We start from the raw sequence: 26,188 nt of genomic DNA, 5'->3' as shown, positions 1-26,188 counted from the left end.
TTCTCCTTGGAGGTGGGCTAAGCAGGCAGCTCAGGCCCTGAGTGACTCCTTCTTGGAGCATCCCTGTTTACAGTGCCCCTGCTGTCCACATGTGGTAGGTTCAGGCAGGACCCTGACTGGCTCCTGCCGTGGCCTATACCCCCCACCAGGTGTTCTTAAATTCACCTTCCTGGCTCCATTCTCGAGACTTTTTTTGCCAGGGAATGTGGGGGTTCCTTTAGTTTCAGCTTATTTTTCCAGGGATGCTAAAACAGCCAGCCTTGCTTCTGCTGTTCCCCATGCCCCATGGGCCCTAATTAAATATAAGGACAACTCAATCCTCTCTTCCCAGGGTCTACCTCATATCAAGGCCCCAGCTAATCTACACCTTCCCTCCTTTGCCGAGCGTAACAGGCCCAGGACAGGTTACACCTTTCTGATAAGTCTTCTGCATACTTGAAAAGTCTTGCTCCCTAAGACCCTCTCCTCTTGTTCCTGGCAAAGCCCCCTTGCCTTCCACCCCAGCTCCTCCGGGACAAGCCTGTATTGTGTTGGCCCCCAGTTCTATATTCTAAACCCTAGTTGTGGGCAGGCAGCCATGGCAGAACCCCTCTCAGTGCCAGCCTACCTTGGCCTGTGCCCCACCTGTCCCCCAGCACAGTGGCTTCCAGGCTTCTTTCCACTGCAGACTCGTGTTACCCTCCAGAGGGGAAGGCCACCTCTGGACTTCAACTCTGTCTAGGCATGAGCCTCTCTGTCCAGGTGGGTGTGGACTCTAGCTGCAAGGTTCCTCAACCCCAGCACTGTTGACATTTTGGACTGGATAATTCATGGTTGAGGATAATTCTTGGTACCGTACATAGTTGGATATTTAGTAGCATTCGTGGCCAGCTAAATACCAGTAGTCAAATCAACCTGGATAACCAAAACTCTTGCCAGACATCACCAAGTGTAACCTGAGGAGAATTGCCCCAGTTGAGCCCGCCCCCCCCGTTCTGGATCAATAGTCTCATGCTGACATTGTCTCCATCAACTCTGACTCTCCGTTCCTCTGCATCCATTGAGCCCTGGGCCTTGTCTCTTCCTCAGACTTGGCTTTAATGTCTGTCTCATATTCCTCCTCTGTTCCCCAAACTCTCAGGGCTCCTACTGCCTCTCGCTGAGTTCTTGTGGCTGCTACACTGGATGGGACAGGACGTGTAAAGCTCCCAGCATGCCGGCAGGCCTGTAGGAAGCACCTGAGAGCCAGTTGCCCTGCTGCCGTGAGGAGGCGCTGGGCGGTGGTGGGGGGGGGGTGCCTCACACAGTTACATCTGACTTTGTTCACAGTTGGCCGCAGTTCCACCCACAGTCTTGCAGGCCCAGGCACGCTGGGTGAACCAGCCTCTTTCTCCGTCACCATCTGACTCCCTCCTTGAGTGACTCATTCTCTCCTTCCATCCACAGTGTCTCTTTCTTCCAGCTCTCAGGCGCACAGCTGCCAGGGCCAGAGTGGGACCCCACCCTCCACAAAGCCTGGCCTACCTACACCATGTCCAACAAACTTCCCATTCTCTGCAGGGACCTGGCTGCTGGGCTGCAGCTGTCTAAAATGGACTGGAGCTGATGCCTCCTGACCTTCCTCCCCACAGGCGCCCAGATGTGCTCCTCACACTGGTGGGGTGCAGCATGAGGCTTTCTCAAGGCGGCGGGGTTCTAGTGGCTCATATGCCTTGGTGGGTTTGTGGGCTGGGTGGGCCCTGACCCCAGAGCCCAGTTCACCGGGTCTGTCTGAGCCTTGGGGTGTGCGAAGCATGGGGACTGGCCCGTGCTCCATTTCCACCCCTCCTGGTTCTGCCTTTGGTGTCCCTGGCACCTGCCATTGGGCCCCAGCCCTGTCCACCATGTCCTCCATGAGTCCTGAGTCTTTTGTGAGCGGCGTGGTCCGTGTGCACCTGTGTGCACGTGTGTGTGTGCGAGGGGGCACAGGAGTCTTGTCTCGTCTCCGTGCTGTGTGAGCAGATGAAGGTTGGCCTGTTTTTACTCTCTCTGTGTTTCTCCTTGTCTTTTTTTTATTCCCTCCTCATCCTCATCGCACTCTGCCATCAACCCAAACTCTCATCTCTCAGATCAGCGAGAAGGTTGGTCCTTTTCACTTCTTATCCATCTACAGTTCGCCCGTCGACGGGATGTTCCCGTCAGTTGGGACCAGCGGGCTTGGTCAGCTCCCTCAGACTCACTCCAGCTGTGCCTGCCCGCCAGTCGGCTCTGCTTGTCATTGGGTCGGCAGGCAGGCAGGACCAGGGATGGGTGGGTAGGTCCCCGGCCCTGCATGTTTCTGCTGCTTGAGTTCCTGATGCACCATGTGTCTGCATGTTCCCTTAGCGGGCTCCTCTGCTGGAGTGGTAGGGCAGGCATGGCGCATGGCATGAAACTATGCCATCTTTGCACTTGAGCCAGGCCAACTATGTTCCAGGTGGTTGTGGGGGAGCTGTGTTTAGAGGAAGCTGTAAAAGCTGTAGTGTTTGACATGTACTGGGGGTGGTGAGACTTTCTACAACCTCCTCACTTGTATACAGGCCACGTTTGCCTGTGCAAAGCCGGAACTACTGGTAGACAGAATGGGCTGTCCCTTGGATATCTTGCAGCACCAAACAAAAGTCCCATAATGTCTGTCTTGCCCTTGAGGACCCCAAAGCCCTTACCAAGGCTCAGTGAGGTAGACCAGGACTGGCTAGTCTGAAACAGAGGCCAGCACATCTCTGCCTCTGGAACAGGGCAAGTGGCATCATCTTGGCTCACTGAGGAAGTCTCCTTCATTGTTGTCTTCCTTCTCTCCAGCCAGATCGATTTTAAGGTCATGCCCTCCACCCAAGCCTCCCGGCACCCTTGTGTCTGAGGGTGGAATGTAGTTAGTTCAGCTAATGGTCCTTAGCCCTTGGTACTGGATGTTCAGACCCAAGTTGCTTACACCTAAAGTGATTGAGCAGTCAACTACAACTTAGCAAGGCCATGTGGGAGTCTAGAAATGGCCCCCAAGTTGGCCTCGTGTTGGGAAGGGCTTTCTGCAGACAACCCAAGCTCTTTCCAGAGCAGTTCCTTTGGGGCTCAGTTTCAGCTCCACCCTTTGAGCCAGTGCTGGGCTGGCAGTCATTCACATGTCACGTGGTCTTACAGGGTCGGTGGAGTCTCTCCTGTTCACTAGGCTTTGGGGGTTCAGGGCAGAAACATAGGACAGGCTGAGTGAGCCCCAGAGAGCAGACCTAAGTCACCTGTCCCCTCTGCATCATGCTCTGTGGCTTGAGTTTCCTCGGTGAGGGAGAGGGAGCCAGTCAAGAGGAGGACTGCAGCCTGGGCTCAGATATCAGCCCTAAGCATCCATCCATATGCACTCCCGAGCTCTGGGGCATTTCGGTTACACCATTTCGCTGACCATGCGGATCTGCCAGGGCGTTCAGAAAACAATTGTCGACAGACAGCCCAGCCTGCAGCCACTCTGGCCCCCACACCCCTTCACCCACTCTCTGGGTCCTTTATCCCTTCCCTTCCCCCATCCCACTCCCCACCCTGTGGTCCCACCAAAAATAAGCATAGACACAAATATTTAATGGGAAGGAGAAATGAGTTTCTAAATATTCCGGGGGGATTTGCCGGGCTGGTAATTTGTTTGGTGCTGATAATTGCATCTTACATTTTTCCAGCTTTACTTAAAACTGTGTGCCGGGTGCGCCAGCATTTAATTACTGCTCTGCGGCAGCCACAAGGTTATTTATTAAAGAGTTATTTTATCTTGATACAGTGGATCCTGCCCCTTATCCCCTCCTTAATGTTGTGTTATTTTCATCAGAGAAATTTTCGCGAGTGAATGCAGATTGCGGGGCTGCCTCCCCCTGCGATTAGGCTGTCACTCCACTGAATGCTGATGCCTCTGGGTGCTGCACCGCCCTATTATAGGGGGTTGTCAGTGCAAATAATTAGACTTAAAAGTTACATCTGAAATATAATCCAGAAATGGCAGGGCCCTGTTTTGGAAATTGTCTATAAAATGTCAGCACTAAGGATGCACGGGGAACAGTAATAGACCAGCATTGTTGGAGCCTGAGATTAGACCCTAAGTGCATTTTTCCCAGCTCCAGTTTTTCCTTCCCTGCTGTTGCTTCTGTCAATAGACTGAGTCCAGGGTGAGTCCTGCCTCTTTGGAGGCCTTGTGCTTGTGACAGCAGGAGGAGAATGGTGGGGTTGCTGCAGTGAGGCATCAGCCTCTCCTGGCTGTTGGCACGGGGGTGGCTATCTGGGCAGGTCTAGGACCCAGGGCCCCGTTGCCACTTGGGATACCAGGAGGTTGTCTCTTGCCCCTCTTTTCCCTACCCTTACCTCTGTGGACATGCTGACCTCTCCCAACACGTGGGATGAGATGTCTGAACTCCAGGAAACCGCACTCCAGGATTCCTTGTATGTGACTAGAACCTGGTGCCCCTATGAGAGTGGAGGTGGTACTCCTAGGGGCCTCTTGCTTGGTGCTAGGAATCACCTAAGGGTCACATCCAACCTCACCCTCATCTTGAAGTTTTTCCTATTACCTGCATCCAGGAGGGGGAAAATAAAAACAAAACCATTTGTAGTGTTATTTCCTTCAGGGAATCAATTTTCTGACAGTGGATGGAGTTGGAGGCTTTTGAAGGAGTGGCCCAGGAGATTGACACAATGTCCAGGGCCAGTTTACAAGGTCTGCATTTGGCCTGAAGACCTCACCCTCCAGGGACTAATTGGGGGTAAAGTCCATTCAAGTGTCCGGGCTGTTTAGGTTCCGGCCCAAGGTTTATTGGCCAAGGCCCTACTTTCTTTTTTTGGAGCTTTTGGTTTCAGCATCCAAGGACCCAATCTGGCTTCAGGATTCTACCACTGACCAGAGTTGAACTTTCAGCCATGACCTCTCCCCTGGCACAGGCTGTAGAAGCCCCACTCTCATGCCAGCTAGAGGCGCCTCTTGCCAGCCTTGGCTAATCCTGAAGCTTCTCCCCATAACCTTCTGGGCCTCTTTTCAGGCCTGTCAGCCAGGGCTCTAAAGGGTGTGAGCTTTTCACAACAAAAACCTACTCTTACTACATATATAAAGGTAGGCATGCCCCTTCGAGTATTAGTGTTGTCTATCCTCTTGTCCATAATCAGAACGTGGCAACATGGGACCCTCTCCGCACACTAGTGCTCAAGTAGCTTCTCCTCAAACCTGTTTTCATGCCCCTCAGCAGGAGGAGATGGGACAGATACTGGCCAGGAGGACAGAGACCTGGTCAACCTTAGCTACTCCTCTGGGCTGGACCCCTCCCTTCCTTGGCAGGCCTGGGCCTGGCCTGCACACAATCCTCCCTGTCTGTGCCTCACCTTCCAGCACCTGCCCCTGGGGCTGGCTCTGGAGCCCAGGGAGTGCCTGCACCCCAGGCTGGCGACAGTTCTGTCTGTCTTCTGGCCTCACCTTGTGCCAGTTGAAGGACGTGCTGAAAGGAGACTGTGTGTAGCTGTGAGGCACTTGCCAGCCACGCCCCAGACCCACCTGTTTGCCCTGAGAACTACTGTGTCTGTAACATGGTGTCGTCGTCATCAGTGTGGACTCCCAGCATTAGAACAGATGACAAAAACCAACTTATACCAAAAGCAGAACAGGGAGTCTCTTGTGTTGAAAAACTAAAAAAAAAAAAAAAAAAAAAAAAAAAAAATGGAGTAGATTTGATGTTGGACAGGGCTGGAGCCAGGTGTTCATGAACAGTTTGGTCAGGCCGTTCTCTTAGCTTTATTCTTGCTGCTGACTTCTTTGTTCTCTGTGTGTTGAGAAAGGTGGTCCTGGCCTCTCCAAGCTTAGCTACCCTTGGAGAGAGAGAGTCTGCTGACAATTTGTACAAATGTCCAAACACTGTTTCTTATTAGGCATATCTGGGCCATACACTTTGTGTGCCACAGATAGGAGCTGAGATGGCTCACCTGTGGAAAATGAGAGTGGGGCTAGGGGTAGAGCTCAGTGGTAGAGTGCTTGTCTAGCACACATGAAGCCCTGGGTTTGAATCTCAGCACCGGAAACAGGAATATAATATTGCTGATTCTGGGAGAAGGAAGAACTCTGGATATCTGCAAGACACCCAGAAACTTCATGTGAGCCTGGAGACAGACTCAGCCCATGAACTCATCAGGGCCTGCTCAGGGAACTGCTGGTGTTGTGGTTCTGTCTGGAGGACTCCGATTGAGGCATGCTATGGGAGGAGTTGAACCAGGTGCCCAGCAAAATCTTCTTGTCCCCTAGTAGAGGAACATTGAGGAACCATGCAGGAACTTGGCAGGGGAGTGGACAATTCATGCTTTCCTGTCTGTGAAGGGCCAGTTGAGGGCAGGCAGAAAATGACATGGCAGGTGGATCAGTGAAGACTCCACTACAGTTACCCAGAGGGGAGAGAGTAGTGGCTTGGATTTGGTGGTGGCAGTTACCCATGTATTTGGACAGAAATAAATAGATTTGAAAGATATTTTAAGCAGCAGCATTAACAGGACCTGGTGACTTGCTGAACATCTTGGTTCTGGGTTTCAGTTTTGAACCCTGTGAGGTCAGAGGTGGGATCTGGTGATCTCTGCAGTAGCTTTCAGCTCGGATTCTGTGGTCTGGGGCTGGGTGAGGTGCTCCTGATGTGGTACCCCGGGTCCTCTGCATGCCTGGGATCTCCAGAACGATCCTCAGAGACCAGCACTCTTAAGTAGTACCCTTGAGTCCCTTAGCCTCACTGCCTGCCTTCTCCAACCCTGTGTGTAAGGGTGCCCATATAGGACACACCCAAGCCTCTGCCCACCAGCTGCACGACCTGTCTGCATGCCAAGCATGCCATGCATGGCTAAGTCTTGTCTGCCTTCCCTCTCTGCATGCTCTGAATGTCTGCCAAGCTTGTGACTTCGGGGGTGGTTCCAGGATGCATCCTGGACTCAGAAGCTCAAAACAGCTTCTGGCCAGGGGAGTCCAAGGCTGGAGGTGGTGGCCAGGCACAGTCACCCTCCGCCTTGAGACCCTTGTTCACTGGCGCAGAGAGCCATCTGTTTGGCGCCTTCATCATGTTACTGCCATCGTCATGCCCATCCTGCCCGCGGACCACGTCCCTGGCCCGCCCCAGCCCCTTGCCCTGGCCTAGCCCTACTGAGAGGCAGCCCTTCTTCTTGGGTCCCAGGCTGTACCTTAAGCACAGCCAAGGCCTAGCAGGTGGTCATTCACTTCCTTTTCTCTTCCTCTTGGGCCACAGCCTGGAGGTGGAGGCAGTGACTATATAGAAGGAGGCCATGATACTCCCAGACTGACCCTCTGCCCTCCCCCAGCCATGCTCCAAGGACCCTCATCCCAGGGCCTGCATTTCTCTCACTGGTGTCCCAGCCGCTCCCCCTGGAGACACATGGGGAGGTGGGTCAGGAGCAAGCAGGGGCAGCCACTGAGGGACAGCCTGAGTCATGGCCCTGGCCAGGTCTGGACCTTGTGCTAAACCTATGTGTGACCCTGGGCAGACAAGACTTTTCTGGGCCTCGGTTTCCCAGGCTGTAAAACAGGAGCTTGGTTGTGAGAGCTCTCATTAGGATATTGTGTTCCAGACGGTCCCTGAGAGCAGGGCTACCTCTAACCCCAATGCACTGTGGGAGATGGCGAGCCAGGGCCCAGTGATGGCACCCCTCCTGTTTCTGAGTGTGGGCTTGGCTCTGACAAGGGGGACTTCCTGGATGAGGGGCCCCTGCCCTTTCATCCACCCTCGTGTCCTGCCTGGCCTGTGAGTGCCTCTCTCCCTCCTCCCGCAGTGCGCCGTGTGGCTCCTCGTTTCTCCATCCCTCCTAGCAGCCAGGAGGTGATGCCAGGTGGCAGTGTGAACCTGACTTGTGTTGCGGTGGGTGCACCCATGCCTTATGTGAAGTGGATGATGGGGGCTGAAGAGCTCACCAAGGAGGATGAGATGCCTGTCGGCCGCAACGTGCTGGAGCTCAGCAATGTTGTGCGCTCTACCAACTACACCTGTGTGGCCATCTCCTCGCTGGGCATGATTGAAGCCACAGCCCAGGTCACAGTGAAAGGTGAGTGTAATGGATGCTCTGGTGGCTAGTGCCCTGCCTTGTTGCAGAGGACTCTAGGAGACCCTGGTGTCTGTGACAGGTGAGTATGAGCTGGCTTCTGGGGAAACATCCAGGGCTTTAGATGGCATTACCATTTCCTGAGTGCCCTAGCTATGGGGTCTTCTGGGTTCTGGGAAGTAGGAGGGATTTCTGTTATCTATAATCTGAATGAGAATAGCTAGCATGCCTTGAGTACCTGGGTGGCAGGATCATGCTAGTAAGCATTTTATTTTGCTTTGTTTTTTAATTGCTCTGAGAGATAGATGCTCTTATTATCCTAGTTTTATAAGTGAGAAAATTGAAGTCATTTGCCTAGGGTCAAACAGAAGGAGCAGACAGCGCAGGAATGTCAGTTGTGGTGGTCTAAATCTACAGCCCACCTCCATAACCACTACATACCCTGGAATCAAACATTCCCAGCAAGAAGGTTATAGAAATGGTAGCTAAGCAGCAAGGAGTGGGTTCACTCTGCCTGGGGCATTGGGCACAGGCACATGTATGTAACATGTATATAACACTTATGTAAGGGATTCCTGCTTGGTCTATTATTTGCTTCTTCTCTGATCCATTCTCTATTCTGTGACTTGTTTTTTTTTAGTTGTTGATGGACCTTTATTTTATTTGTTTTTATGTGGTGCTGAGGATCTAACCCAGTGTCTCACACATGCAAGGCAAGCACTCTACCTCGGTACCATAACCCCAGCCCTTGTGTGTTTTTTTTAAAGATATAAACCAGTATCTTATTATCCTCCCTCTTTTGGAGTCAGGACACTGTGCATGCTAGGCAAGTGCTTTACCACCAAGCTGTACCCCTAGCTCCATGTCGTTTGCTTTTAAAAAGAGAGAGAGAGCTTTCAGTGGCTTCCATTGCTCTCAGGATATATAGATCAGGATCCTCACTGTGGTCCCCCAGGGCCTATTGGCTGCCAGCTTGTTAGTTCTCTCACTGGAATGTAAGCTCCATGAGAGCAAGGCTGCAGCAGCATGGCATTGTGGCTCCAGGGCAATGCTGGCCCTTGGTGGGTACCATCTATTCGTTGAAAGTGTGGACCTGGGACATATTTAAACTAGGGCATGGGGTCTGTTAGGGCTAGTGGCTCCATCACTCAGGATAATCTCCCCTGCCCTCCTTCTGTCACACATACTTGCCACTGGTGTGTGCAGGTGAGCTCAGAGGCAAAGCTCTGCTACCTGGTCTTGATGCTTTTCATCCACGGGCAACTTCAGAGTCCCCTTGTCACCTCTGGGTCTGTTTGTTAGGTGAATTGGGGGGGCCTATGTGGGACTGCAGTGAGTATGAGTCTTAGGCATGACATGTTACATACTAAATGACCCCAAGCCCTGGGAGCACTAACAGGCCTAGCTATGGTCCCTCACTAGGTGCCCTCAGAGGTCATTGTGAGCTTTTCAGGCCATTATTCAAAGTGGGATATACTCTGGTATCCATATTAGGTGGTCTTAGATGATGCCCAAGGTTATGATTGGTTCCTGGGGTCACGACCTTAGGCAGCCCTGAGTCATCTGCTTTGTCCCCAGCTTTGCCGAAGCCTCCGATTGATCTTATGGTCACAGAGACAACTGCCACCAGTGTCACCCTGACCTGGGACTCTGGGAACTCAGAGCCTGTATCATACTACGGCATCCAGTACCGTGCCACTGGCACAGAAGGCCCCTTCCAGGAGGTGGATGGTGTAGCCACCACCCGCTACAGCATTGGTGGCCTCAGCCCTTTCTCAGAATATGCCTTTCGTGTGTTGGCGGTGAACAGCATCGGGCGAGGGCCACCGAGTGAGGCCGTGCGGGCACGCACGGGTGAGCAGGCACCCTCCAGTCCTCCGCGTCGCGTGCAGGCCCGCATGCTGAGCGCCAGCACCATGCTGGTGCAGTGGGAGCCACCTGAGGAGCCAAACGGCCTGGTGCGCGGATACCGTGTCTATTATACTCCAGACTCCCGCCGCCCCCTGAGTGCCTGGCACAAGCACAATACTGATGCAGGGCTCCTCACCACTGTGGGCAGCCTGCTGCCTGGCATCACCTACAGCCTGCGTGTGCTCGCCTTTACTGCCGTGGGTGATGGCCCACCCAGCCCCACCATCCAGGTGAAGACGCAGCAGGGAGGTAGGTTGGGGTGTCTGCTGACTGGACAGCCCACTGCAGAGGTGGGGTGAGCTGGGACTGTGACAGGCTGTGCGGCTGGGAGTGGGTAAAGGTGCCCTATTCCATAGATATGTGGTCACTTGGGATGCAGGACAAGAGTGTGAGAGTGAAGCTTGCTTTCCTGGGCGCCCCTGCTGTTGGGGGTGTGGCGAGGCTGACAGTACCTGGGGTGGGGTGTTGCAGTGCCTGCACAGCCCGCGGACTTCCAGGCTGAGGCTGAGTCGGACACCAGGATCCAGCTTTCATGGCTGCTGCCCCCGCAGGAGCGGATCATCAAATATGAGCTGGTATACTGGGCAGCAGAGAATGAAGGCCAGCAGGTGAGCCACAAGGCTGGGAAGGGCACAGGGTGAAGGGGGCTCCTCCTGGTCAGGGAGTCTAATTGGCTCACATGGGCATATCCTCTAGGGTTTCTCCTTGGAGTTTTGACTCACACTGCCTGTGTGGTTCTGTAGGCTTTGCCACCCCTGTGCTTCAAGTCTGCCATTGGATCTCCTAGGCTCTGTGACTCAAGTGACCTTGACACAGCTCAGACGTTTCCTTGGGGTCACGTGGCCCATGTCTGTGAGGCACCGGTGGCATGGGCCAGCCATGCTTTTCTTGTAGGGTCCACGTGACCTGTGTGGAGCCAGTCCTGAAGCCACAGTGTGTCCCCGGGTGCAGGTTGCAGCCTGCGTGGGGAGCAGCATCTGGCCTTGGAGGTCAGAACAGTCAGTGAGTGCTCCCTGCTCTTCCAGCACAAGGTGACCTTCGACCCCACCTCCTCCTACACTTTAGAGGACCTGAAGCCCGACACGCTGTACCGCTTCCAGCTGGCTGCCCGCTCAGATGTGGGTGTGGGTGTCTTCACCCCCACCATAGAGGCCCGCACAGCGCAGTCCAGTAAGTGTCTTCTGAGACTACTGCCTGTCACTTCTTGCTGGGGGGCACACAACACACATACCCTTCCCTCTTGATCAGGTGGGTGGTCTACTCTGATGGGTCTAGCACATAACTCTGGTCTGGGCTCTTAAGTCTGGACCCCAAGAATGAGACAGGTAAGTGCCCCTAGTCTGTATCCAGGTGGTGGCTGTTTCCCCTGCTCCCTGCCCAGCCTTTTGACCCTCACCTGCCCCTGTACCCCCTCACCCAACCCAGGTAAGTTCTATGTCTGTGACTCACTCCATCCTCCATCCCGCTCACACTGGGTCACACTAGTGACTTGGTGGGCCAACCATGTCCCAGACTTGTTTTGGTGGCTGTCTTCCCTCCCTATGTCCCCACATCTCATCCACCCCATCCCCTTCCTCATAACCTCACCATGAGAGTTACCATGAGCTGTATAATACCTCTGAGCCTACTGCACTTGGGGACAGGTCTGTGACAATGTGTTTTAGAGACAGAATGTGCCCCCATGTCTGTATGTGGGACCACAACATTCACATGACAACTGATTGGCATTATGTTTTACTGTATTCTGCCTGTGTGAGACTCTGACAGTGTGACTGCATGTGAGATACCACCTGACCATCTGGCTGTGCAGCCCCTTTATGCATGTCAGTGTATCCTGGGTGTGGCTCCCTGTGACTCCATGGTGACCCTGTGACCATGTCTGAGGGTCTCTGGAGCTCTCTAGATGACAGACTGAGAGAGCGTGTGTGTAACTCTATCTGTGATCACCCAACAAGAATGGGCCACTGTGTCAAGGCTTTCTATTTGATAAGATGGCAGTGGGTGTGACTGGCTGGGCACCATGGGACTTAGTGACCACATGTCATGACCATAATTACGCAGTGTCTGTGAAGTCTTTATGATGTGGGACTATGCATAACAACCAGTGATGTCCAGAGGCTGACTGTGACCTTGTGTTCGTGGATTCATACTAGAAGCGTCTTAAGTGCTTCTGGGGGCCAGGCCCCATGCATAGTGCAGACAAAGGTGGGAGCCAGCTGGGGAGCAGGAGCAGTGAGCATGGCAGCCGACAGGCTGGGAAACCGGGAGGGCAGATGATCAAGGGTGAGCAGGAGACCATTGTAGCCAGAGTGGCTGCTAGAGCCATAGCAGTCTAGCCCTAGGGACAGAGGACTGGCTTTGGCTCTGTGAGAATGGACAAGACAGATTGAGATGAAGCAGAAGACCACTTAGGAGGTTTTGCAGTAGTCTAGGCAGAAGGTAAAGGGGCTCAGATGAGGTGGTGTGGCAGATTAGAGAGATCTCTGGGGTGTCAGCTGGCCTGGATTTGATAATGAATAATATGATGGGGGTTGAGGGAAAGGGAAGCAGAGGTTCATCTTATTACTGGTTTGTGAGTCCTACAAGAAGAGTGCCACCACCAGAATAGCAAATGGACAGACCAGGTTTGAAGAGTATGTCTGGTTTCAGACATCCAAGTTCAAGATGCCACATGCTAGCCAAGTTGGGGTACATGGCCGGTCCTGGGATGGAAGAGGACCTGAAAGATGGAAGTGGGAGGAAATCTAGAGAGAAGTGGTTTGGAGGTTACAAGAAAAGGAAGTTTCAAGCGGTAAACCAGAGGCTGCTATGGAGTGGCCAGGAAAAGGAACTCAGGCCTTCCTGCTGGATCTGGTGGTGTGGAAGAGTGGGCCTGGATGAAAGTTGTGGCATTGTGAGGACTGTGTGGGAGGTGAGGAAGTAGGACAGCAAGCTCAGATGCTGTCAGGAAGCTCAGCAATGAGGGGGACCGTGGTAGCCAGTGGAGGCTGTGCACTGAGGATGATGTTTTCTTTTAAGATGGGAAAATTTCAAGCATATTTAAATATTATTGGGAGAGAATCAATAGAACAAAATAGGAAGCTTAGTAAAAGAAGGGTAACTGGTGGAGTCTCAGGAGATGGAGGGAAAGTAAGGGCAGACATGGGTGATGGGAGACCATGGCCTCAGTGTGGCGTGAAAAAAATAGATGCAAATGCACATAGGTGGGTGGCTCTGGTAGCAAGAAATGACAGGAGCTGCTAGTGGAGGGCATGGTCACATGCTGGCAGGCAAAGGGGGCTAAAGGTTTGGGGTGTGTGGAGAACGTTGATTGGGTCCCATGCCAAGTAGCAGAGTGAGCCCGTAGAGAACAGACACCAGCAAGCAGCACAGAGGTCCTCAGGGAGACCACTAGGGACAGGCTCCTGGGCAGCAGCCTCCATGGAGAGGTGGATTTTTTGTTTGTTTTATCTGCTCTGGTGCTGCCTCAGAGAAGGCAAAGAGTTGTCCTCTTACAGCTTGGTGTGGGCCAGGTCGAGATGGAAAGATGAGGAAGTGAGAGAGTTTGGGATATTGGTGAGAGTGGTGAGCTGGTGACCTTGGGGTTGAAGCTGGATAATAAGGGCAGCAAGGATGGCAGTAGATGGATGGTGGTCTGAGGGCTGAAGAGTCATAGTGCTGGGGGTCTGGGGACAGCTAAGCTGGAACAAGAGGTGGGGTCTGCAGGGGAAGATAGAAGTTTTGGAGGTAGGGTCCTTCCCAGCAGTGGCGGTGTACAAGGCAGGGCCATAGCCATGCAGGGGAGAGGAAAGCCCTAGAGATAAGGAGCTCTGGAGCTAGTGAGTCAAGGAGCTGCTAAAGTCACCCAGACACAGGGGTGGTGACAGAACTTGAGATGGAGAGGAAGCCTCTGCATTGGCAGCAGTTTCCTCAGTGGACATACGAGTCTGGAAATGTAACTGGGCATGTCATGGACACATCTGCCTCCTGAACCCCCAGGAACCTGTCGGGTGACAGCACCTCCACCAGGTACTTTTTCTCTAAACCCCAGGGGCTGCTGGCCTTCTGCAAGACCAGAGCTGTATTCTCCGTATTCTGATGCACACTGTGCATGTGTTGTGCAGACAACATATGTATGGGACAGAAGCTGTTAGAACTCCATATGCATGTGTGAGACACTGTGTGAGTGAGACAGGAGAGAGCCCATCATAGTTCAAAGAGAGTCAGGCTGTCCTCTTGACAATGTGGCAGTCTGTCTAGAGGGACCCCCATGATGGCCCTTTCAGCACTTGAAGTAGCCTGTCAGGGTGAGTCTCCCGTCCACTATGACTTGGTCACCATGCCTGTGATTCCCCACCCTCCATCTGCCTGCTTTCCCCCCATTTGTCTTCCCCAGCCCCCTCCGCCCCTCCCCAGAAGGTGACATGTGTGAGCACGGGTTCCACCACGGTCCGGGTAAGTTGGGTCCCACCGCCAGCGAACAGCCGCAACGGCATTATCACGCAGTACTCCGTGGCTTATGAGGCGGTGGACGGCGAGGACCGCGGGCGACATGTGGTGGATGGCATCAGCCGTGAGCATTTCAGCTGGGACCTGGTGGGCCTGGAGAAGTGGACGGAGTACCGGGTGTGGGTGCGGGCACACACAGATGTGGGCCCTGGCCCGGAGAGCAGCCCGGTGCTGGTGCGCACCGACGAGGACGGTAGGTGGTGGTGGCAGGAGGAAGGGCGGGGGAGGGGAGGCACACTGCCTCAGACACCACCCACCAAGCACCCAGGGCCTTTCCTTTTCAAGCCCCTGCAGATTCTTGTCTCCTGGTACAAACTTTGTGGCCCACACTGGGGAAATGTAGCTGATGAAACAACCCATGCCTAAGTCCCAGGTTTTGGGTTTTCCCCAGAGCATCTGAAGTCTTTAAAAGACTATGGTAGGAGAAGCAGGCCCACCTAAGATTCAAGAGGTCAAAACTAGGAAGATTGCTGCAAAAGACTCTTCAAAGTAGAGTCAGCGTAACTCAAGCTTGGCTGGACTTTGGCATAATGTGGAGGCCCAGGAAGAGTTGGTACAGTTCGTGCTGACTTTGAGATAGCTAAAGGCCTGGTGCCTCACCTCCACCTATTTCCTCACATCTTCTCTCCTCCCAAATGAGATAGCCCTGCCAGAGGGGTTGGCTCCTCCCTGTGGTAGGGAGTGGATTCTTCACCAGGATAGACGCCCTAAGGAAATGACATTAGGTCTTTTCCTGGGAGAGAGGGGTGAAGAGGCAAGGCCCTGGAGTTTGCTGTGCCCACCTGAGCCAAGATCAGTACAACCAGGTCTGACTTCCTTTTCTCCTTGGCCCCCAGTGCCCAGTGGGCCACCAAGGAAGGTGGAGGTGGAGCCGCTGAACTCCACTGCCGTGTATGTCTCCTGGAAGCTGCCTATCCCCAGCAAGCAGCATGGCCAGATTCGAGGCTACCAGGTCACCTATGTGCGACTAGAGAATGGCGAGCCCCGAGGTCCACCCATCATCCAAGATGTCATGCTGTCTGAGGCCCAGGTGCGCCATTGTGTGGTGGTGGGTGGAAGGGTGAACAGCGACCAGCATACACTGCTTTCCATTTGGAGCCCAGATGTGCTTCCCCCCCCTGCCTGTCCTCAGGGGTGCTATGTCTGCCTTTTCTGGTCATGACACCAGAAATATACTGCTGCAGCAGGGGTGAGGGCACTGGCACTGGGAGGCGAGGGCCAGATTCCACCTTCTCTCTCTGTCTTAGGGCTGCCCAGACTGTGCCAACCTAAGTCCTGGTAGGAGTCTCAGTGGTTTAGCCACAGCCCTCACAGTAAGGGGCTCCATCTACACAGACCCCAGGCCTTTGTGGTTTGCAGGAAGCAAATGCAGTGTGGTGGTTGGGCTGGACCTTGCAGATTCAACTTCCTTCCAGGCGGTGCTGTGCAAGGCATCCACTCTGCCACAACCAGAGGTAGATAGCGGCTTTTGAGGCTGTGTTATTCCTACCCCCTTTGGCCATAGGCCAGTGGCCAATGCCAATCTCTGAATGGCCAAGCTGAGTGTTACTGTGCTCCTGACCCCCATGAGGAAGACCCAGACCCTGATGTTTCTCTCAGGGGCAGGGCCTGCCAGCTAACCTGCCTCACACTAACCTATGTGAGTGTCTGTTCTCTTGAGAGTGATGGTGATGGTTCCGCCCATGAGCTTGGGGTGAGGTCCCTGGGGTATTCTGAGCGCTAGTTTACTATTACGATGAAGAATATACAGCACCAAGAAGCTATGTGAGTAGCCAGAATTACCAAGCAAGTGGGTAGCTGAACTTGAATAAAAAGCCAAGTCTCTGGACTACTGGAAAAAGACTGCAATTGTCCTGACATAGTGGCACATGCCTGTAATCCCAGCAGCTTGGGAGGCTGCAGCAGGAAGATCCCAAGTTCAAAGCCAGCCTCAGCAACTTAGTGAGGCCCTAAGTTCCTTAGTGAGACCCTGTCTTAAAATTACAAAAATTAAAAGGGCTGGGGATGTGGACCAGGGTTTAATCCCTGGTAGGAAAAACAAAAGAGTTATAACTACTGGTGTGGTCTGCTGTCAAGATGTTTCCATCCAGAATCGGGACCTGGGCCAGTGCTAAGCCAGACCTAGCAGGAGGAGCTTGGAGTCCCTCCCTGTGCAGCTTCTCACCTCTCCCTGGGATTACAGCAGGGATATGAGCATATACTCCACGCTGTGTGGGTTTCACTGAAGTGTAGGCTCACCCACTACAACCTCCAGTTGGGCTTATCCCTCTGAGGCAAAATTCCTTTCTACCCTGAGTGTCCTTTCCTCCTCTTAGCATGTCCCATGCTGAGGGACCAAAGGGGTGGAGGGTGGGGTGTGTGTACCCCCTGCATTCCTAGGGCAGGTTAAGGGCTCCTCAGGAAGCCTCAGCAGACACACCCACCTAGAAACATCCCAGGAATGGTCTCCCTCAAGCCCCTCCCATCCTAGAGGGCCACCATCACAGCTGGGGCCAGCACCGCAACTGAAGCCAGTAGGGTTTCAGAGCAGTCATTTAGGGTGCCCCCTTCTGGTCCCAAGCTGTTTGGAAGGGAGCTGGACCAGAAGATCAGGAGCACTATCCTCTTAACCATATGTCCTTGATGGGGAGTACACCCGGGCAAGGGAGACCACTAAAGACAGGTCCTGCCCTTGCCACCCCCTGGGTATGGTCATTTTGCTCCAAGCCAGTAGGAGAGCAGATGGGGCCTGGTCCGCAGCCTGGCCACAGGACCCAGCTGTCCTCTCTGCTTCCCTGTCAAGGACACAGCAGCCTGTTCTTCTCTACCCAGCAGCACCATCTGCTCAGCCCAGGGCCCCCATCAGTACAGAAAGAACATTTGATACATAGCCCCTGACCCCTGAGTGTACAGCCAGATCTGTCTCCTGTGTTGATTCTGTGTCAGGCTTGTCGCTATTTTGGTTTTTGTTGTTTGTTTGTTTGTTTGTTTCTTCTTTTTCTGGGGATTAAGCCCAGAGCCTTACAAATGCTAAGCTAGTGCTCTACCACTGAACTGCAGTCCCCAGCCCCAGGCTTGTTGCTATTTCTGATGGTTTCTGACTCCATCTCATTGTCTTCTTTTGTCCCTTTTTCATGGTCTCTGTCCTCACTGCTCTGGTTTTTCCAGCTCAGCCTCTTCCCTCTCCTCTCTCCCTTTCTCCTCCTGCCACTTCTCTGTTCCCTGCCTTGTCTCTGACTCCATTTTATTTGACCCTCTCCTTCCCTTTTCCCTCACTCTGCCTCTAACGTGAGAACGCCATGCGCAGGCCTGGCCTAGACAGCTCAGGCCTCCCTGCAACAAGGAAATGGGAACAGAGCCCAGCCCCACCCTGCAGAGTGGCCTTAACTGTTAGGAACCTATCAAGCATCTTCCCATACTGTGTTCCAAAGACTTTGCAGTAGAGCTTGCCAGCACAGGAGGAGTGTAGGTCAGCTCTGTGAGGGTGGCCAGGCTGGGGGGCCCCATGGCTTCTGTAGCCTGGAGGTACTGTAAATCATCTTCCTGTGCCATGCTTTATTGGCCCGCCCTTGGCCCTCCAGAACCACAGACTCTCAGAACAGAGGCCTCAGTACCCCTCCAACCACCTACATGCACCAACAGACTAAAGGATTTACTAAGAAATCGCAACACTGCCAGCCCTAGAAACTGGCTGGCCTTCCTAGCTCAACGCTCAGGCACCCACAGAAGGGAGCAGGTGTGTCAGGGGCTCCGGTGCCTGTGGGCAGTGCCCAGGCTCTAAGCTGAATACTCATGACCTTCATAATCTTGCTAGCTAATCTGCCCCTTGACCCACCCCAGCCACCATGCATCTCTTATGTTCTGGGATGCTCCTTATACTCAGGTGGCTATAATTTGTATTGTTCCAACTTTGAGAGTGGAAAGAGGCCTTGATTAATCATACCAAGACACATGTAGACTGGAACTACCAAGCTGTGTGGTCATCCCACTCACCGCTCAGTCTTTTCCCTACTCTCTGCCTGTGCTCTCAAACCCACCACACACCCGTAGCCTCTGCTGCAGAGGGTCTCTACCTAGAGTTCTCTGACCCTCAGTTTCAGCTCCTCCACCACTTCAGGCTGTCTGCCCTCCAGGATTCCCAGCCCTTGTCTGCGTTCAGTGAGGCAGGGACTTGAATCTTTGGATGGGAATTTGTCCTGGGCTGCTACCCCTATGGGCACTTCAGAGGTCCAAGGCCTCTATCTGTCCTCCATGGGCCAGGACCTCTCCAGGCCAGAATCCTTCACCATCCTGTCTCCCTTTTTCTCCCTCTCCCACGGTCAGTGGCGGCCAGAGGAGTCCGAGGACTATGTAAGTAACAGGTGTGCGAGCGTGGGCAAGACTGGGTCAGGCTGGGCTCATGGGACACTCCCCCTCTCCCTTCTCTCCTCCCAGCCTGTGTTGCCAAGATCCACAGGGCACCAACCACATCTGGAGAAAATTGGCGTTTAGACACGAGCACCAAGCTGAGCAGCGATTGGCGTTTCCTCTAATCCTTACTTCTCGCCTGTCGAGCAGCAATTTGAAGCCAATGTTCATGATCGACCAGGGCCTGGCCCCTGCTCCAGCCAGACAGGGATGGAGTTAAATCCAATCCTGATCGTTAGGCCTTATTGATCCTGAGTGAAAAATCACCTGCTTAGGGCACAGGCTGGGACAAGAATCTAGGGAGCTGGGTCGGGCATTGGTGCTGCTGGAGCCCCAGCCCTGGGAGACCCTCCAGCTGGGGCAGGAAGAGGCCTGTGAGGGGCTGTTAGTAGCTGCCATGACTCCACCTGAGGCTCAGAGCTGGAGGGACACCAGGGTTGGTGGTGGCAGCCCTGTTCCCATTGCACGGTGGTCCCCTCTCTTCTTCCCACTCTTCTCCCTGTGTGGCGTGGCTTGGTCCCCCTGTGCTATTTCTCCGCATGTCCAGAAACGATGCCTTTGCTGGAAATGGGTGTATGGGTAGGATCTTCCAAGGTGGGAAGACATGCCCTGGCTGACTTCTTAGGAATCAGTGGGAACATGGGAAGTGAGTCCCCCAGGTGTAGGGGAGCTCCTTGTCTTCTTCCTGTCTTTCCTTATTCCCTCAGGTGTAGGGTGTTGCAGGGAATGGTTGTTCACAGAGTCAGTGGCCCAGGGGTGGTGAGCTGTGATCCTGACTAGTAGGGTGGGGCCCCTCCACCCTAGTGTGTGTGTGTGTGTGTGTGTGTGTGTGTTCTTAATGTCCGAAGGTGTGTGTAGGCAGAGCTGTAGTCTCTGCATGTGAGTGCCAGTAGCCATGCAGGTGCTGGGTATGTGTGAGGTTCTGCCCTGTGAGAATGTGTGCAGGGCTCTCTCGAGGTGCCATTTACAGCCCGACAGAGTTGAGGAAACAGCATGGCCCTTTGTTCTTGTCTGAAAGGAAGAATGATCAGTCTGTCCCAGGCCTGTGGCTCCTGGAATGGGTGGGATCCTCTCGGCCCTCATTCTACCTGGCTGCCCTACCTCGGCAGTCCAGCATTTCACAGCCTAACCTCCCAGGACCTCTGGCCCTGTGTGCCTGGGGCCTCCCTGCAGGCTAGGGTCCTGAGGTAGCTCACACAGTCTGACCTCTTCTGATGGGAACGGCCCCTCCTCCTCCCTCAGGAAACCACTATCAGCGGCCTCACCCCAGAGACTACCTACTCCATTACTGTCGCTGCCTACACCACCAAGGGGGATGGTGCCCGAAGCAAGCCCAAAATTGTTACAACAACTGGGGCAGGTGAGTGAGGGGTCAGGGGCAGAGCTGAGGGTGGGCATTGGAGAGGGCAGCACCAGAGCCCAGTGCGTGGTTGTTTAGTCCCAGGCCGACCCACCATGATGGTCAGCACCACAGCCATGAACACGGCGCTACTTCAGTGGCACCCACCCAAGGAGCTGCCTGGTGAGCTGTTGGGCTACCGGTTGCAATACCGCCGGGCCGATGAGGCGCGGCCTAACACCATAGATTTTGGCAAAGATGATCAGCACTTTACAGTCACCGGTCTGCACAAGGGGGCCACCTACATCTTCCGGCTTGCTGCCAAGAACCGGGCCGGCCCAGGCGAGGAGTTCGAGAAGGAGATTACAACCCCTGAGGACGTGCCTAGTGGCTTTCCCCAAAACCTACGAGTGACAGGACTGACCACGACTACCACAGAATTGGCCTGGGACCCACCAGTGCTAGCAGAGAGGAATGGGCGCATCACCAACTACACTGTGGTGTACCGTGACATCAATAGCCAGCAGGAGCTGCAGAACATCTCTGCTGACACACACCTTACTCTGTCTGGCCTCAAGCCGGACACCACTTACGACATCAAGGTCCGTGCACGTACCAGCAAAGGCGCCGGTCCACTCAGCCCCAGTATCCAGTCCCGGACCATGCCTGTGGAGCAAGGTGTGTGCTGTGGGCATGGCAATGCCTGCCCAAATGTGGCTACGCCTGGGGACCTCTGCTCTCTTGACCCACTGACCTCTGGCAACTGTGAACCACCAGCCTCTGCTGTGTGACCCCTCAATTTCTCATGACCGTGACTACTAATCTCTAGTGAATGGGCACCATGTTTTTGGGTGTGAGACCCCTGACTTCTGCTGTCCTTGACCTACTGACCTGCTGCGTGACCTTTCAATTTCTTGTGACTTTGACCCACTGATCTCTTTTGATTCCATCACCATTCTTGGGTGTACAGCCTACTGATCTTTGGTTTATAGCACTAATCTCTAAAACCCACTGACCTCTAGTGAACATGCTCCACCGTGCCCTGGTATGGCCATGTGCTTCTTACCACCATTATCCACTGACACCTGGCCTCTAACTTGGTGTCTGTGAGTTCAAGCTTTTACCCATGCTCTTCTGGAGATTTCTGGCAATTGGTGCTGTAGCATCCGCTACCCTGTTCAGTGCTCACTGTGGAAGAGCTTGGGCTGGGAGTTGAACTGTGCCATTTGAAGCTGGCTGGGAATGGGGGTGCTTGGTTCTCTGAAGCTGTTCCTAAACCCCTATTTCCCAATAATGTCTCATCCTCTGGCTCATTCACCCAACTCCAGATAGCCAGCAAGAGCTGACTTCCTCCTTGTGCCTCCACAGTGTTTGCTAAGAACTTCCGTGTGGCAGCTGCGATGAAGACATCTGTGCTGCTCAGCTGGGAGGTCCCTGACTCCTACAAGTCTGCTGTGCCCTTCAAGGTGGGTAAGGGCCACAATCAGCCAGACCACCCCACACAGGCCTTCTGTGTGCTGTCATTCATTCCAATTCCCAATCCACGTGTGCATGTGTCTGTGAACTGAGTCCTGGTTCACATCCTGTGCCTTGTAGGCACACGGTAGGAACCTCACTCAGGCACTGCCAAGCTCCCCCTCTCATCTCCTGCAGATTCTGTACAATGGACAAAGTGTGGAGGTGGATGGGCACTCGATGCGGAAGCTGATCGCAGACCTGCAGCCTAACACAGAGTACTCATTTGTGCTGATGAACCGTGGCAGCAGTGCGGGAGGCCTACAGCACCTGGTGTCCATCCGCACGGCTCCTGATCTCCTGCCACACAAGCCGCTGCCTGCTTCTGCCTACATAGAAGATGGCCGCTTTGCCCTCTCTATGCCTCAAGTGGAGGACCCCTCACTGGTCAAGTATGCAGGGGCTGGTGGCAGGAGTAGGGCATGGATGCAGGCTGCTGTTGATGGCTGTACTGATTCCTGCTCTGCCCACACAGGTGGTTCTACATCGTGGTGGTGCCCATTGACCGTGTGGGTGGAAACATGCTCACACCAAGATGGAACACACCTGAGGAGCTGGAGCTGGATGAGGTGCCTGGGGGAGGGGACTGGCACTAATGATACCCCACGCAGTTTGGCAGTAGCCACCTTGCCCTGAGTGTATCCTAGTGGACTCTCTTGGGTCCCCTACCCCAATTGAAATCACTCTTGTGACTGCTCTGGCTGGCAGACTATCTCCTCCCTAGAGAGAGGGACTCTAGGGGAAAGCCCCTGAGAGTATTCAGAGACTCCTGGAAGACTGTGGAGAATGCCTGGGAAGTGTTTGGGGAGAATCCCCTGTGGCGGGTAACAGCGGGGATGTTTCCATAGCTATAGTCTGAGCTCTGTAGACTTTCGAGAATCCTACGTATATGGAGACCATGGAGAGGCTGGAATGAGCCTTAAGCTTGTTTTCCTGGGACACGTGAAGTCTTCTATTCTCTCCTTACAGCTTATTTGGAAACTGTCTCTCTGGTTAGGATGAGATTCCCATAAAGCTTCTCATGGGCTGGCGGGAGGGGTACCATTGTGGTATCTGGCATTATTATGTACCTGCAGTGGCCAGGCCATGGCCCCAGGAACAGCATGCTTAAAGACCCCGTGTTACTCTGTGCTCTGTTTTGCCAGCTTCTGGAAGCTATTGAGCAGGGTGGTGAGGAGCGGCGGCAGCGGCGGCGGCGACAGACAGAACGGCTAAAGCCGTATGTAGCTGCTCAGGTGGATGTGCTCCCCGAGACTTTTACCCTGGGGGACAAGAAGAGCTACCGAGGCTTCTACAACCGACCCCTGTCTCCAGACCTGAGTTATCAGTGCTTCGTGCTTGCCTCCCTGAAGGAACCTGTGGATCAGGTCTGCCTGAGCCAGCTTGGCTCTCAGCACCCAAGACCCCAGACCTGACCTAAGACTAGGCCAGTCTCAAACATGAGGAGACCCCAGGTCTAGGTGGCCCCTGAGACCTAAGATGTGTACTAAGTTTCCCAGGACACTAGGTGGCAAGACCCAAAAGGCCAGACCCGATTTGGCCCAGGAACCCAATCCTGCTGCCCAGCCTCAGGTCAACCTCTTAGGGTTTAGAAAACCAGGCCAGGGCCAGCCCAGTGTAACCTAGCCCCAGCACCTTCTCTGCAGGTTTGATGGGCAGAGGGTGGGTTTGATGGGCTGAGCTCACCGCCTATGCTGTTCCTCTGCTGCGCCACAGAAGCGCTATGCCTCCAGCCCCTACTCGGATGAGATCGTGGTACAGGTGACACCAGCCCAGCAACAGGAGGAGCCCGAGATGCTGTGGGTGACAGGCCCCGTCCTGGCAGTCATCCTCATCATACTCATTGTCATCGCCATCCTCCTGTTCAAGAGGTGAGTGCTGCACTCAGGGACCCTGGGGACAGTGCCTGCCCCTCACCTCGAAGGCCCTTTCTGAGTACAGTGCATTGGAGTAAGTGCAGCCATCCCAACCTGGCCTCTGGCCCCCCAGGCACAGTGGGAAACCAGGGTGGGCAGCAGCATCTGTTTGTGTGTGCACCTGCGTCTGCTTGTATGCACCTGTCTGGTGGGGAGCCTCTGTGTGCCTGTCAGCCTGAGTGTGAAGAGGGGCTGAGGATCTCAAGAGAGCTATTTCGTGTATATCCCTGGGCATCTGTCTGTCTGTCTCTGTCTGAGTGTGAGTGAGTCTGTCTCCTCTTCCAGACACCAAGATTTCCTGATCCCCTAGTTTCAGCACTTCCTGCCACTCTTCCTACGTGGTTTACCAGCCATGCTCTCCTATTTAGGCCCAGAGAGGTCAAGACCGAGGCGCAGGAACACATCCCCACAGATTTTCCCTTAGCAAATATTAACTGAAGGCTCACTGTGCCAAAACTATATTGGTCTCTGTCTTTAACACTCAGTCCTCTCTTCTGGATAGTTGCAGCCACCTGCCCCTGATGTTTTCCCTTCTGTCTACTTCCAAGTCTCCGAGGTTTTTCCAGAGAATTAACTTCACAATTTTTTTTTTTTTTTTTTTTTTTGCTGTGCTGGGGATGGAATCCAGGGCCTCAGACATGCTAGGCAATCGCTCTACCACTGAGCTGCACCCACAGAGATTTAATGTTTTCGCTCTCAGTTTAAAACCTTTTGGTGGCTTCAAAGATAAAGCCCAGCGTCTTCTGTCTAATAGTTGAATACCTGGCTAATCTGGTCCCTGCCTCCACTCTTGACATCATCACACCTAACTAATGCAGTTCCCAGGACAGTGGAGTCTGAGCCTTTCTCCACTCTGCAGCTCTCCCTTCTGCACCCCGCTGCTTCCTCATCCTTGAAGACTCACTTCAAGGTGCTGGTACCCAGGGGGCCTTCTCTGGCACCCCATCCTTTCCCTACACATTCATGTCTCTGCCCCAGAATGCTCCATTGGACACATTCTAGGCCTGTGGTACAGTGTGTTGAGCTTCCAATCCTTGGCCCTGGGCAGAGCACATAAGCACGTCTGAAAGCACCTGGCAGAAGAATGTGTGCTGGTCTGTGTGTCTGGCGCATCTCCATGGAGGAGTGCCTGTCTCCTGCCCCATCTCTCCCCTGCCTGGACCAGTGCCCCTTCTGGAGAGCTCACACTTATGGGTGGGCCTTGAGGAGTACCTCCTATACCCACTCATCCTTCCCACTCCCATTTGGATCATGGTGTCTATGCAAAAGAGAGCCCCCTCCCTGTGAATGTCACATGGGATAAAGATCCCACAGCGTCCCCCGGTCGTGTAAGGGCTGAGTGCTTGGCAGAAACAATGATCATTCCTTTCTTCTGTCCTTGCCTGTCTTTCGGGACCTAGTAAACAAGAAAGGTAGGAGTTGTTCCTTCTCCCTTCACACGCCTCCCTTCTACTTCTTATCCCTGTGTACATGTCAGGCCAGCAGGGAGGGACGGTGTTCTGACCAGAAGCCTCTTGACCTGTTGCTTTAAGCAGCAAACTGTCCAGTCAACACAACAGGCTCCCCAGTTCAGAACGAATCCTCATTGGCATAAGGGGCAGGCCTTGTTGCTGTCTTGCCCTTTTGACTCCATACCCTCCACAGAGGATGCTCCTCCCCGCAGGGCACATGCACGATGCAGCTTCATTGCTTCCCCTGAGTCCTCAGAGCTCACCAGAACCTTCCCCAGGCTCCCAGTTCTCGGAGAAGTTACCTCAGTGCTGCAAGAGACTGTCTTGCTCCACTGTGCAGAGCAGCAGGGAACGGTGTCCGGATGCACACACACCGCAGTACACTCGGCAGCTCCCCCAGTGCACGTGTGCAGACTGCAAGGGGCCCCAGGGTGTTTCTCAGCAGCTGGATCCTATAGTCTGACCCTGTCCTTGTGGATGGGAAAGTGGAAGCCAGTGGGACAGGACTCTACCTGGCTAGATGACACCTTTCCCGTCCCTCCCCTGCTGCTCTGGGCATTTACCCTGATACCTGGAGAGCCAGACAGCTGGGGCCCAGTCCCCTGTGATGTTTGTGTATTTTATATGTCATTTGCATGTTTCTTCCTGGTGGCTTCTGCTGCCTCAGCTGTGGTCGTCTTGGGGATAGCAGCCACTGCCCAGCAGTGACCTGCCTTCTATCCAAAGGAGCCAACAGCCTCTGTGACCCTTTCCTTCCTTGCTGCACTACCTGCTCTGTCTACTCCACACTCCTGCTGTCTCCCTACCCCATCCCTACTCTGTGTTCCTTCATGTTGAGGCTGCTCTGCCCTTGGTTCCTCCATGCTCAGAGGACCCTAGTATGAGGTGGGGCAGTGGGCGGGTAGAACTGTGAACATGGGGGCTCCATTGCAGCTGGCTGGCCTTGACCTGGACCTTGACATGGTTGACATCCCTCTGCCTTTTTAGGAAAAGGACCCACTCCCCATCATCAAAGGATGAGCAATCAATTGGGCTGAAGGACTCCCTCCTGGCCCACTCCTCTGACCCTGTGGAGATGCGAAGACTCAACTACCAGACCCCAGGTAGGGCAGCTTCCCCAGCCTGCTTGCCTGCCAGCCTAGATT

The 26,188-nt window shown here is 54.0% G+C and overlaps 1 protein-coding gene across 3 annotated transcripts in view; it reads left to right on the top strand.

Annotated features, from left to right (window-relative positions):
- The window catches only part of PTPRF (protein tyrosine phosphatase receptor type F), an 82,321-nt gene that overhangs the window by 43,682 nt on the left and 12,451 nt on the right, over positions 1 to 26,188 (top strand). For all 3 annotated transcript variants that reach the window (XM_081306600.1, XM_081306601.1, XM_081306599.1), the window contains 14 exons: positions 7,771 to 8,040; positions 9,616 to 10,197; positions 10,420 to 10,556; positions 10,974 to 11,118; positions 14,324 to 14,629; positions 15,273 to 15,466; positions 20,065 to 20,182; positions 20,261 to 20,839; positions 21,530 to 21,627; positions 21,815 to 22,068; positions 22,152 to 22,245; positions 22,822 to 23,043; positions 23,393 to 23,547; positions 26,031 to 26,146. In XM_081306600.1, coding sequence (XP_081162726.1) covers positions 7,771 to 8,040; positions 9,616 to 10,197; positions 10,420 to 10,556; positions 10,974 to 11,118; positions 14,324 to 14,629; positions 15,273 to 15,466; positions 20,065 to 20,182; positions 20,261 to 20,839; positions 21,530 to 21,627; positions 21,815 to 22,068; positions 22,152 to 22,245; positions 22,822 to 23,043; positions 23,393 to 23,547; positions 26,031 to 26,146 — 3,270 coding nt within the window. The remainder of the gene's footprint in view (positions 1 to 7,770; positions 8,041 to 9,615; positions 10,198 to 10,419; positions 10,557 to 10,973; positions 11,119 to 14,323; positions 14,630 to 15,272; positions 15,467 to 20,064; positions 20,183 to 20,260; positions 20,840 to 21,529; positions 21,628 to 21,814; positions 22,069 to 22,151; positions 22,246 to 22,821; positions 23,044 to 23,392; positions 23,548 to 26,030; positions 26,147 to 26,188) is intronic.

This window comes from Spermophilus citellus, assembly GCF_964194105.1.
Source record: "Spermophilus citellus genome assembly, chromosome: 9".
NCBI lineage: Eukaryota > Metazoa > Chordata > Mammalia > Rodentia > Sciuridae > Spermophilus > Spermophilus citellus.
This window is presented reverse-complemented; position numbering and strand designations above follow the sequence as displayed.